Source organism: Saccopteryx bilineata, chromosome 8 (genome assembly GCF_036850765.1).
Source record: "Saccopteryx bilineata isolate mSacBil1 chromosome 8, mSacBil1_pri_phased_curated, whole genome shotgun sequence".
Taxonomy (NCBI): domain Eukaryota; kingdom Metazoa; phylum Chordata; class Mammalia; order Chiroptera; family Emballonuridae; genus Saccopteryx; species Saccopteryx bilineata.
Window position 1 is genome coordinate 61207811 of NC_089497.1, and position 13840 is coordinate 61221650.

Below are 13840 nucleotides of genomic sequence, written 5' to 3' on the forward strand. Positions count from 1 at the left end.
GAAGCATCAACTCCCATATGTGCCTTGACCAGACAAGCCCAGGGTTTTGAACCGGTGACCTCAGCATTTCCAGGTCGACGCTTTATCCACTGCGCCACCACAGGTCAGGTCTGAAAACTTCTTAAGTGGCTTCCGTGACCACAGTACCACATACTCTAATTCACCATCTCTATTGTTCCCTAGTTTGGCTTCCTAAAATACAGGGTATCTTGAGATACGAACATACCAACATACAATTTTTTTAAGATATGAGCTGCGACTTGGTCCATATTTTTGTTCGAGATCTGAGCAAAATTCTGAGATACGAGTCATGATTCGGGAAGCTGCCACTAGTTGGCGCGTTGGCGCACGGGTCCAGTATCGGCAGTTTGATAAACGAATTGACTGACTTACGAGCTCGGTTACAGAACGAATTAAATTCATATTGCAAGGTACCACTGTACTGCCTTCATGATGTAATCCCAGACTGAAAACACTTCAGCGGGGAAACATCATCGCCTATGCAGTAGTACCTTCAGCCTTTCTTAAATGAATGGGTGAGGCAAGATAGTCTGAGGAAAGAACTACTTTAATTTTTGTTTGTTTAATAATGGTCTTATTTAAACATTTAAACTTTAATTTATAATATATACTCTCTATTGAGTAGTACATAAATGCAATTTATAAATAATCAGTATACATATATGGAGGCCATAGATTTAAATTTTTTTACAGATTGGAATGTATGATTAAGAGGATTTAAGGGCCTTCAGTAAATAGTATTTCATTTAAAGGATAAAGTGAAACTTATTAGATTCACTTAAAGAAGGGGTCCCCAAACTACGGCCCCGCGGACCACATGCGGCCCCCTAAGGCCATTTATCCAGCCCCCGCTGCACTTCCGGAAGGGGCACCTCTTTCATTGGTGGTCAGTGAGAGGAGCACATATCACTTGTTACGGCTAGCAGTGACAAATATGGAACCGGATATTGACCATCTCATTAGCCAAAAGCAGGCCCATAGTTCCCATTGAAATACTGGTCAGCTTGTTGATTTAAATTTACTTGTTCTTTATTTTAAATATTGTATTTGTTCCTGTTTTTTGTTTTTTTTTAACTTTAAAATAAGATATGTGCAGTGTGCATAGGGATTTGTTCATAGTTTTTTTTTTATAGTCCGGCCCTCCAACGGTCTGAGGGACAGTGAACTGGCCCCTTGTGTAAAAAGTTTGGGGACCCCTGACTTAAAGCAACTTAAGTACTTAAATGTTCTGCTGTCCCCTCCAGCCACTGGGTGCACCCCGTTTTTCCCCACACCCATCTGCCTGTTTGGTCCCACTGGCTGCTGCTTCTGCTGATGCTGCTCAAAGCAAAATCCCCCTCCTGTTTACTCAAGGTGAAGTCTAAAATATTGCTTTGTCAGCAAAACCTTTCTTAACTGTATCTTGTCCCAGAACTCCCCTTCCCAGGTAAAATTAGCATCCCCGCTCCGCGGTTCCAAGGCATTCTGCTTGTTCCTCTATGACAGTGCTTTCAGTCCCCCTCAGTAATGATCAGTTGTGTCTGTGTCGGCCTGAGGAGGCTGTGGGCGCCTTCGAGGCAGGAACCGGTCTTACTCATCTTTGTAGCTAGCTCCTAATGCATGTCGGAAGTCAATAAATGGTGTTTGAGTTATTTTAAATTTTCATGAGCATCTTATAGAGAAAAAAAAACTGGGAGGAGGGGGCTAATGGTAGGAGGAATGAAATTGGCTCAGTACAAAAGCCCTGTCCTTATCGGCATTGCACATCCCAGCTCAATTTCTCTGTCCTGCGTCTTCCCTGCTCAGACTGCTTCACTGAGGAGGATAGTCTGGAAAAGCGTGTCCTTTCCTTCCACTTAGCGTGGAGGCAGCGTGAAGGTTAAGGATCGCCCATCTCAAGGTCACTTGATTCCGTTTGAAGTGCGAGGCAATGGGGGCTTTGAAAACTGCAGTTTATGGAGGATGCCGCCGTGCTTGTCAGACTTCAGTGTGGAGCATCTGAGACCGAAAAGGGGGAAGAAATGCATTGAAGGCCAGAGGCATTATATCAAAAGGCTGTAACAGCATTCTTACAAATGAGGAGCTCTTCTGAAAGTCACAGGTGACAATGAAAAATACTAGATATAAGTTCTCTCCTTTCTTTGAACATACAACACTCCTCACCCACCCTGCGCCTGGCACTGTGTTAGTGCTAGGAGGGAGTGATGAATAATTCAGGGTTGAAGAGCTCAGGGTTCAGCAGCAGGGACAGCTGCAGAAGCAAGCAGCCATGCTGTGGGGAGTCCTCTCCTAACCTGTGCACAGGGAGCTCTGCAGAGGGCGTGATTAATTTTCCCTCAGGGTGTTAGGGAAGGCCCCGCGGAAGAAAGCTGAGCAGTGATGACCAGACTGAAGAGCTGTGGGTAAAGGAAGAAGTGGGGGATGGTGAGTTTCAGGGGAAGGAAACTTTTAACGAGGCTCTGGAGGGAGTATTGGCAGGCTTTCATTGTAAAGGGCCTTCAGTAAATAGTATTTCAGGCTTTTCGGGCTGTAAGGCCTTCGTTGCAATACTACTCTGCTGTTGTAGTGTGGAAGTAGCCAGTGCATGAATGAATGGGCCTGGCTGTGTTCCAATAAAACTTGAACGAAATCGATAATGGTAGGGCTCGAATTTGCCAACTTCTGGTCTGGAGGACGAGCTTCTAAACCTATAGTTCCTAATCTTTTCAAATATTAAGATTACTCTGCACATGCTGTTCCCTGCACCTGGCATGCGTTCTGAGCTATCCGCCCCCCTCTCCTCCAGGTTGGTTCCCTCTCTTCATTCAGCTCTCTGTGATGTCATCTAACTACTGTGTCCATAGCGGCACATGCACCCCCTGTGTGCTCCATCTTTTTTTTTTTACATTGCTTTATTTTTCATCAAAGCACTTATGCTAACACTGTATTATATAGTAATTGTTTATCTATTTATTTCCTATCTTTCCTGCTAGCATGGAAGCCTCTTGTCTTACTCTCTGTGATACTCAGGGGTGGGCTGAAGCTGATTATGCTGGCCTCTTCCCAGCTCCTGCTCTGCATTCAGTGAGGTCAAGTAGTAGTATTAAATCTGCCATGGTGGCTGTATTTACACCATGGAAATGAGTCCCATGGAACTCAGGTTTGGGGCATTGTTTCTTTTCCTCTTTTTCCTGCTTTCTTATTCTTCTTTTTCCTCCCCCTCCCCCTCTCCTCCTCCTCCTCCTCCTCCTCCTCCTCCTCCTCCTCCTCCTCCTCCTCCTCACTGGTTATCCCCTGGGCCCACAGGAATAACCCCCATAAAGCCTAGTGCTCAGTAAATACTGTTTTGTGTTGGTTGTTTGAAAAAGAAATATGCTCAGAGAGGTAGATGCAACTCTGTAAGACTTCCATGGCTCGTCACAGGGAGGTAACGGCTGATGGTCTCTGTCAGCTTTATTAGATGGATGAAGAGACTGAGGACTCAGCACATAATTCTCTTTTCTCCACAAAACAGATTCTTCTAGACTATGGTGACCTGTCTCTTGCCTTTTGTGTCTGTTCCTCCAGGGGCTTCTCTGGGTATGCCCACTGCTGTCTGCTGGGTGAATGATGGGGCCTCGGGCCTGTGGCTCTTTTACTAAACAACATGTGTGTGTTTTTTATGAATTCCTCCATCTCAGCATGGTTATAATTTGTCAAAGTGTTCAGTGTGCCCAGAAAAGTTCTATGCTCTTTCAAATGTCTTACTGTATCCCATTTCTTCTGATTTGTCTCGGGCTCTGAGTTATGGTATGTGAATGTGTTCTAGTCCATATCTTTTAGCCAGAAATGTATCTGTTGATGAAAATTTCTAACCCTGATAGTCTTATTTCGAGATCCGCAGCAATTGACAGGGGCCCCAGAAGCACTTGACAAGAGTAACATTTATCAGCTTCTGCAATCTCAGTTTCTTTAAGTGGGCAACATTAAACCTTCATACTGAGAGCCCATTTGTAAACCCACAGAGACTGATTTAAAAACTCCATCAAATTGCTCCGCAATTCATGTTTAATAGTTCCAAAGAACTTAGCATTTTCAGGATGCCTGGTTAACATCTTTTCAATTCTCTGTCTTAAACACAAACTAAAATACAGAAAAGCAAACTTGTGTTTAGTGGGCCATCTGTTTTATGCTAGAGCTTTCCAGAACCTCAGGGTTGGAGAGTACCCTACGTTGTCATGCAGAATGCCTTAGCCTTTGGAGACATCCATGTCCTTCACAGCTACTCTGACCTGTAGTTTTTCTGCTGGTTGCTGTTTGCTCTTGTCAAATGGTAGGGAACCCATTCTTTCCTTAGACAGTCTGTTCTATCTTTGAATATAATTTATTGAAAGTTCTTTTTCATCTGCCTTCCTGTAACTCTCACCTTTGGGCCCTAGTTTTATCCCTATGGGGCCACTTGGGACAAATTGGCTTCTCTTACTTCTGCATGCTGTCAAGGAGGTAGGGACAACTCTGATGTCCCCTGCATCTTCCCTTCCCTAGGCTGCAAACACCTGAAACACCTGTTCATTCAGCCATTCTCCATACGATAGTCCTTAGTATCCTCTTTATTTGGCTCCCTTTCTTCTGGACATGTTCCAGTCTTGCCAGTGTCCTTCTTAAAGTGACTGAAAGTGCTGGAGAGTGGGTAGGAGCATAGACTATTTAGCTAAATCTTTCTCTTTGTTTTCTAGTTCTCTAACCTTGGGGTATAGCTTTTCTGAATCTCAATATTCTCGTTTGAAAGATGAAAAAAGGTACTTTGTACATTCATTCATTGTGCGTAGTAATTAAAACTAATAAAATCATCTGGGGAATGCACAAAGTAGATATACAGAGTAGATGGGTTCAAAATATGGCTGTTGTTTTCATAATAAGTACTATTAATTCTCTAGCTATGACTTTTATCACAAAGTTTAGATCACTGTTATATTTTTTATTTTAGATTGGCATTTACATGGGAGAATTTTCTCTAAGTTTGGGTGCAATATTATATGTATTTTGCACAGTTTCCTATACTCCATTTTCTTTATCACCCCCACACTCCAATAATTCAGGTACAACTAGGTGCTCTTTCTTCTTATTTTCCTCTTTTCTATACCCTATTTCCTGCTAACACCAAGTTTGCACAAGATATCGCACAAGACACCCACTTTGAGCTTCAATTTTCTGTTTTTAAGTCTTTGATGTTGGCCCTGGCTGGTTTGCTGAGTGATAGAGCATCAAACCAGCATGTGAAAGTCCCGGGTTTGATTCCCAGTCAGGCACACAGGAAAAGTGACCATCTATTTCTTACTCCCTTCTCTCCCTTTCTCTCTCTCTTCTCTTTTTCTCCCACAACCTGGCTCAATTGATTTGAGCATTGGCCCCCGGCACTGAGGACGGCTCTATGGAGCCTTATGTCAGGTTCTAAAAATAGCTCAGCTGCAAGCATCGGCCCCAGGTGGGAGTTGCCGGGTGGATCCCAGTTGGGGCACATGCGGGAATCTGTCTATCTCCCTTTTTTTCACTTAAAAGAAAGTCCTTGAAGTTGATGATAAAAGGTATTTTGATGAAGGAAGATGTTGTATTCCAAGATATTCCCCAAATTTAAATTTTATTTTATTTTCTGCAATCTAGTATTCATCTTGAGATATGTGATCAGGGTCCCATGTTCTGGGTTTACATTATGCAACCTTGTAACTGCCCTGTAGCAGGACACTTTAAGCCAGCAGAAATGTCTGCATAGCAGCTATCTGGATGGAGCTTTCTAAGTGGCTTTGAATTCAAACATTTTGTTGAAATTGTCCTCTGGAAGGCAAGCAGTGCTGAACATGAGTTTTTACCCTTTAAAAAAAATTTTAAATTATAGTTTACATTCGTATTACTTTATATTAGTTTCAGGTATACAGCATAGTGGTTAGACAATTGCTTAATTTACAAAGTGGTCCCCCAATTATTGTAGAACCCACCTGGCACCATTCATGGTTATTACAATATTATTGTCTATATTTTCTATGCTGTACTTTACATCCTTATGTCTACTTTGTAACTACCAATATGTACTTCTTAATCCCTTTACCTGTTTCATCTAACCGCATAACACTGCTTACACCTGATAATCATCAGTTTGTTTTCTGTATCTATGAGTCGGACTGTTTTGTTTGTTTAGTTTGTTCTTTAGATGCCCATATGAGTGAAATCATATGGTATTTGTTTTTCTTTTTCTGACTTAATTTTTTTTTTAATGAGAGAGAGAGAGAGAGAGAGAGAGAGAAAGAGGGACAGACAGGAAGGGAGAGAGATAAGAAGCATCAATTCTTCGATGCGGCACCTTAGTTGTTCGTTGACCGGGATGGGAGGGTCCAGCTGAGCCAGTGATCCCTTGCTCAAGCCAGCAACCTTGGGAGTAAGCCAGCGACCTCTGAGCTCAAGCCAGTGATGTTTAGGCTCAAGCCAGCAACCATTGGGTCATGTCTGTGATCCCATGCTTAAGCCAGCAACCCCGCGCTCAAGAAAAATGAACCCGTGCCCAAGCTGGTGGCCTTGGGATTTTGAACCTGGGTACTCAGCGTCCCAAGCCATCACTCTATCCATTGTGCCATTTTCTGGTCAGGCACTTTTTCTAACTTATTTCACTTGGCACAATACCCTCTAGGTCCATCCATGCTGTCACAAATGGTAAGACTTCATTCATTTTTATGGCCAGGTAATATTTCATTGTATATATGTACCACTTCTTTATTCACTTGTCTATTGATGGACACTTGGGTTGCTTTTATATTGTAGCTATTGTAAACTTCAGTGAACATAGGGGTGCATATATCTTTTTGAATTAGAGTTTTGGATTTTTTTTTAGATATATACCCAGAAGTGGAATTTCTGGGTCATAAGGTAGTTCTTTTTTTAATATTTTGAGGAACCTCTATATTGTTTTTTTTTACAATGGTTGCAGTAATTTGCAATTCTTCCAACAAGGGGTTCTCTTTCTTTACATCCTCGCTAAAACTTGTTTGTGTATTTATTCATAATAGTTATTCTGATAGGTAAAAAGTGATATATCATTGTACTTTTAATTTGCATTTCTCTGATGATTAGTGATGTTGAAAATCTTTCTTTTCATATGTCTTTCATATGATCACATCTGTATGTCCTCTTTGAAGAGGTGTCTATTCAGGGCCTCTGCAAATTTTTAAAATTAGATTGTTTGATTTTTGATATTGAGTTGTATAAGCTTTTTCTACATTTTAGATAGTATTAATCCCTTATCAAGATATATGATTGGCAACTATATTCTCTCATTCAGTAGGTTGTCTTTCTTATTTGTTGATGATTTTCTTTGCTGTGAAGAGCTTTTTAGTTTGATGTAGTCTCATTTATTTTCTTTATTTTTGTTTCTTTTGCTCAAGAAGCTATATAAGAAAAAATATTAGTGAAAGAAATGTTAGAGAGTTTACTGCCTCTGTTCTCTTCTAGGATTTTTAAAGTCTAACATTTAAGTTTTTAATCTATTTTGAGTTTATTCTTGTATATGGTAGAAAGAGGTGTTCTAGTTTCATTTTTTTGCATGTATCTGTCAAGTTTTTCTAATGCATTTATGGAATAGACTGTCTATTGTTTTTTCTTGCCTCTTTTTTTTTAACAGAGACAGAGAGAGAGTCAGAGAGAGGGATAGACAGGGACAGACAGACAGGAATGGAGAGATGAGAAGCAATCATCATTAGTTTTTCGTTGCACATTGCGACACCTTAGTTGTTCATTGATTGCTTTCTCATATATGCCTTGACTGTGGGCCTTCAGCAGATCAAGTAACCCCTGCTTGAGCCAGCGACCTTGGGTCCAAACTGGTGAGCTTTTGCTCAAACCAGATGAGCCCGCGCTCAAGCTGGTGACCTCGGGGTCTTGAACCTGGGTCCTCGGCATCCCAGTCCGACGCTCTATCCACTGCACCACCACCTGGTCAGGCTTTTCTTGCCTCTTTTGTTAAATTAATTGACCATAGAAGTGTGGGTTTATTTATGGGCTGTTCTGTCCCTTGATCTCTATGTCTATTTTTTATGCCAGTACCATGCTGTTTTGATTACTATAGCCTTGTTGTATAGTTTGGTATCAGGTTATGCAATCCCTTTAACTTTGTTTTTTCTTAAGATTCCTTTGGCAAGTCAGTCTTTTGTGATTCCATATAAATTTTGAATTATTTGTTCTAGTTTTGTGAATAATGCCATTGGTGTTTTGATAGGGATTATACTGAATGTGTAGACTGCTATGAGTAGCGTGGACATTTTAACAATGTTAATTCTTTATTTCCACAGACATGGTATGTGATTCATTTTTGTCTTTTTTTTTCTTCAGTGTTTTATAATTGTCTGAGTATAGTTCTTTTACATCCTAGTTAAATTTATTCTTAGAGTTATTTTCATTTATAATTATAAATGAGATTGTTTCCCTAATTTCTCTTTCTAATGACTCATTTTCGGTGTATAAAATTATAATAGATTTATGGATATTAATTATGAATCCCTACTTTTCTGAATTCATATATCAGTTCCAGTCATTATTTGGTAGGAACATTAAGATTCTCTGTACATAGTATCATGTCACTTGCAAATAATGACAGTTTTACTTCTTTCTTTCTAATTTGGGTATCTTTTATTTTCTTGTCTGACTGCTATGGCTAGGACTTCTAGTAATATGAATTCTTACCCTTATTCTCATGCATAATCTTGGAGAATAATATTTCTGACTTGTTTTTGTGGCTATAGTTATTTTTAATAAACTTTTAAATTTTAAATTGGTTTCCTATTTACAGGAAAGCTAAAATAGTACACAGAATTCCCCTATATCATACCCCAATTTTCTTTGTCATATTAACATCTTACATTAGTTTAGTATATTTGTGAAAATTAATATGTATCAATATATTATGATTAACTAAAGTCTATATATACTTTATTCAGATTTCCTTAAATTTTACCTAATTTTTTTTTCTAGTTCCGGAATCCTATCCAGAATATCACATTACCTTTAATTGTCGTGTCTCCTTAGTCTGTTCTTGGCTGTGACAATTTCTCAGATTTTCCTTTGTTGATAACCAATAGGGTACTGGTCACCTAATTTTTAGGAAGTCCTTCAGTTGAAATTTGATTAATATTAGGCCAAGGTTTTGAGTTCTTGAGAGGAAGGTCACAGAGATAAAGTGCTGTTCTCATCATATCACTTATGGTCATGTGACTAAAATAATGTTTTATTTGTCAGATTTCTCCACTGTAAAGTTACTCCCCACCCTTCCACCCCCATTTCATATTGTATTCTTATAAAGGAAGTCACCATGTACAATCATTTGAAGTTTATTTCTTATTTAGCTAACCATTTGAGATGGGTATTTCTGATGGCTATCTTTTCTCACCATTTCTTTAAGAGCTCAGAATTCTCCTATTTTGCTGATGTCCCTTAGGGTTTTGTCATTTAAATCCACCAGTGTTAAAAAACGAAAATTTAGAGGAGAATGTTTGCTTTTAAAATCCATGGCCTGAAAATGGCACACAGAACTTTCACTTACATTCCATATGACACTTATTCTTCTGCCAAACCTAACTGCAAGGAAGGCTAGGACATATGGTCTAGCTGGGTGCCTAGGAAAAAGAGGAAATTAATTTGGGAAAAAAGCTAACAGTATTTGCTATACCACTTCAGAGTACAAATCACCCCCACCCCATCTAATAATATAACCATCAATTAATAAAAAAAAAAATAAGGGAACAACAATCTTTGAATCAAAGAGAATCATATAAATTGAAACAAATAGCGTAATAAAAATTTTATTTCACTGACCTTGTTTTTTCTTATTTCACAGTTGACCAGTGAGCATTTATTGAGAACAGTCACTTACCTGCATGTCAGCGTCTGAGAACCTCTGCCATATATTGTTCCTCTTCCAGACTACATCATTCTGAGTCCACCATGCTGTTTTTTGCCCTCCCTCCATTGTTTTTATGTCTAGGATGTCCTTTCTCTGTTTCTTTTCCTTTTCCCCCATGAAAATTCTGCTCTTCAAGTGACAGATGAGGTGTCTTCACCCAATCTCGAAACAGAATTATTTCCGTGCTCCCTGGTGCTGTTAGGTCACTCTGCTTCTATCCATCTTTTTACAGCTATCTCACACTAGTATTATGTATAAATGTTTCATGCATTACAAGGGGTGCTCCCTGAGGATAGCCAGGTTTCATTAATATACAGTATTAGATCCCTATGCACAGTCTGACAAATAAAAAGCATGTGTGTTGAATGCCTCCAGGATACTAAATGCGCCAAAATGTGGTCTCATTTTGACCCCCTTTCTTTAAAATACAGCAAAACATGTCATGCCAATTTTAAAAGTGATTCTCACTTATGATCACCACGCCTTCCTAGAAAAGGTGATCTTGCGGAGAGTGTAGGTAGATTGGTAGGGTCTGGCAGATGTTAATAAGGGTACAGAGTTTTCAGGCAGGCGATACTGTTTTCTATGACACATCTTAGGTTCAGGACATTTGTTTAATGGATGGTCAAGTCTCCTTTGAAACATCTGTAGTGCAAGACATTCACTTTCATAGATCATCAAGTAATTAAAACTCAAACTTTTTCTGTCACTGTTCTTGGACAGTGGGGGATGGTATAAAAGCTTAATACTCATTATCTTGAACAAGAATAACTAACTGAATTTCCAGGGCCCCATTGGTGCAGGTGGGGTGTGCATAGCTGCACCATAGCAAAAGAAGTGTTTAATTACAGCTACAGAAGAGGATCATGAAGAAACAAACACTCATTTGCAGGCATTAATGACTGAGCCTCCATGCATCTCATCACCAAGCAAAACATGAGTTCTAAAAGTCACCTTACGTTGCTGATTAGAAAGAAAATGTGAATTAGACCATTGTTCCTTTTCTTCTGCTGTTTTCTAGCCTCTACTGTTAGCTTTCTGTTAACTTCAGTGACTTTACAAACTCAATTAGTATTTTCTTAAAACAGAAATCAGAAGACATAGAGTCTATTCACACAATACTTCGTTTACCTCACACTGTTACCTCAATTTTCATGATTAAAAAATTAGACCTTAATTAGGATATATAATCCTATGTGGTTTTTCAGTTCATACAACCAGTATCACATATATTTATTCATTTGAAATTTTCAACGATCATAGTAGGCATAGGAGTTATTGTTTTCCCTTATATAGGTATGAAAACTAAGGCTTAGATGTTAAATGACTTACTCAAGATGACTTGGCAATGGTAGTTCAAAGCTGGGTCTTCTGGACTGCACATTGAAAGCTAAATGTGCCACAATAGGACCCGCCTGTCAGTCACTTAGCCTCACGGCAGAGGCACACATGTTCTTTTTGTTCCCCTTGATTATAAGCATCATTCTCACTTATGATCTCTGAGTCTACATGGAGGAAGTGATCTTGATTAAGCTGAGGCTGGAAAGGTTGGTAAGGTTTGATGGATGGCAATACTGGTACAGGATCTATATATTTTTGCAGTGAGGTTAGCTAGCTTCTGGCTCTTCCAACCTCTCCCAAGTATGTCAGATTGGGTGGGGGCCCTTGAAAGCAACACAGTGAAGATGCATTTATTCCTTGATTTCTGCCACCGTTCATGACAGAGGATTCTAACGTATTCAAAGTTACAGAAACACGTAGAAGGTACCTAAAATTAATTTAGTTTAAATTTTAGATATTATTGATGAGGAAATTAAGGCCCACAAATTAAATAAATGTAATTTTACTTGAAAATATAATTATAATTATCAATGAGAATGCCATATTTTCAGTTTAGTTCTTTTTTTTTTTTTAAATAAACTTCCACCCTCATTCTCAGTTTTTTTTGGTCATCTTTTCTACTTCTTAGGATTGCCTTGAAAAAACATGTTTATATAGACATTTCCCCATATCCCCAAATATGTGTGATCAAGTCATATGTGCAAAAGGCTAGCCGTAGACAAATGTTATAGAGAATAGGTCCATTCCCAAAGAGTTAAATTCATTGAATCCTTAGCTAGAATCCTTATTTAGATCTACTAAACATGAATAGATATGTCCAATTTAACACACAGTGCCTAGCATATTGCATGACAAAAAAGCTCTTCAGAGTTAATATTGGTTGGAAAAAAAATGAATGAAGTAATGAAATTGTCAGTTGAAATTCAATGATTGTCCTTTTGAGGGTAACATGCTACTTCAGCAATCATATGATTTCTATCTTTGCCTCAATTTTTATCACGAGAAGCAGAATTTTTGTTCTTATTTTTATGAAATAATTAGGGCTATAAATGCACTAGAATAGTCTAATTTTTTCTCAACACTGAAGTGGAGACAAAGATGGTGGTGATGATATAGAAAATGGCTTGTTGGAAGCAAGCATCACAATGAGAAATCTTTTAAAATTTCTTTCAGCTGATGCACAAAAATCTAAATGTGGTATACAAAGTTCATTTTGATGCTCATAGTAAGTAGGAAGTTTTTAAAAGCTGAGGACTACTTCTAGTTTGAAATAATTAGAGAAATATGCACACATTGATTTTTGGGGGGAACTGGAAAAATTATGTTGTAGAGCTTGGGCTCCTCTCCGAGGAGGTATTTACTGAAGGTGAAATCTGTTTCCACATACTTTTCCGTGACATCTCACGGCCATCGTTTTTGCTCTTTCCCATGGTTCTCATCCAAGCCATTCTTTCTGGCTGAATTTGACAAGAATTTCAAAACCCAGGCGTTTCTGATGGATAGTTGACATTCCACAGAGATCGAAGTCTTCCAGGGGCTGATTATTACTGCTGGAAGCTGAAGAATTACAGTGGCAGTTTGGTCTAAACTGTGATTCTGGAATGGGAACATAAACTTGCTGTCAGACACTAGATGCACTAGAGAGAGAAGTAATTCACTTTTTAGTATGCCTCTGTAGTTTGCTAATCATAATTAGCTTTTAGTTATTTACATTTGGTTTATTGCTGTCTAGTATTATAGCTCTGCCTCTTGAAGGAAAATAAAAGTGAAGCTATCTTACTGGAATGCCCCTTTTCAAGTACTTATTTTAATATTTAAGCCATTGGCATTTTTGCATTTACTTAGAGAATGTTGGTGACAATTTGCAAGTGTGCATTTTTATAAACAAAACACAAATTTGAATAATCATTTCTTTTTGTTTTGTAGAACCCCAGCTGAAAGGAATTGTGACAAGGTTATTCAGCCAGCAGGGATATTTCCTGCAGATGCACCCAGATGGTACCATTGATGGGACCAAGGACGAAAACAGCGACTACAGTAAGGAACGTTAGATACTTGCAATTCAATTATAATAAAATGTATGCCCAGTGTTATATAGACATAAAGCATGGCCAGGCTTCCTTTTGAACTATTTAATTGTAAGTAAACTAGTGTTTTTTCCTTTATATTTCTTGCTATGATTTCCTATAGCAAAGAGTCAATAAGGGAGAAATAGTATGTACTAAATGAGAAGTTAGGAGGCTTGAAGGACTTCCCACTGGTTACAGGACAAGAATACCCCTCCATCCCAGTCTTCATAGTCAGGATGGTTATAAGGCAGACTTTATAAATCAACATGGTATTTTAAATTCTAGAACTAAACAGTAAATATATTAAAATAATTCTTAGAGCCCTGGCCGGTTGGCTCAGCGGTAGAGCGTCGGCCTGGCGTGCGGGGGACCTGGGTTCGATTCCCGGCCAGGGCACATAGGAGAAGCGCCCATTTGCTTCTCCCCCCCCCCCCCGCCTCTCTGTCTCTCTCTTCCCCTCCCGCAGCCAAGGCTCCATTGGAGCAAAGATGGTCCGGGCGCTGGGGATGGCTCCTTGGCCTCTGCCCCAGGT

General features: G+C 39.2%; 1 protein-coding gene across 3 annotated transcripts in view; it reads left to right on the top strand.

Annotated features, from left to right (window-relative positions):
* Nucleotides 1–13840, top strand: part of FGF12 (fibroblast growth factor 12) — a 614868-nt gene that overhangs the window by 341229 nt on the left and 259799 nt on the right. For all 3 annotated transcript variants that reach the window (XM_066241209.1, XM_066241208.1, XM_066241207.1), the window contains one exon: nt 13166–13276. In XM_066241209.1, coding sequence (XP_066097306.1) covers nt 13166–13276 — 111 coding nt within the window. The remainder of the gene's footprint in view (nt 1–13165; nt 13277–13840) is intronic.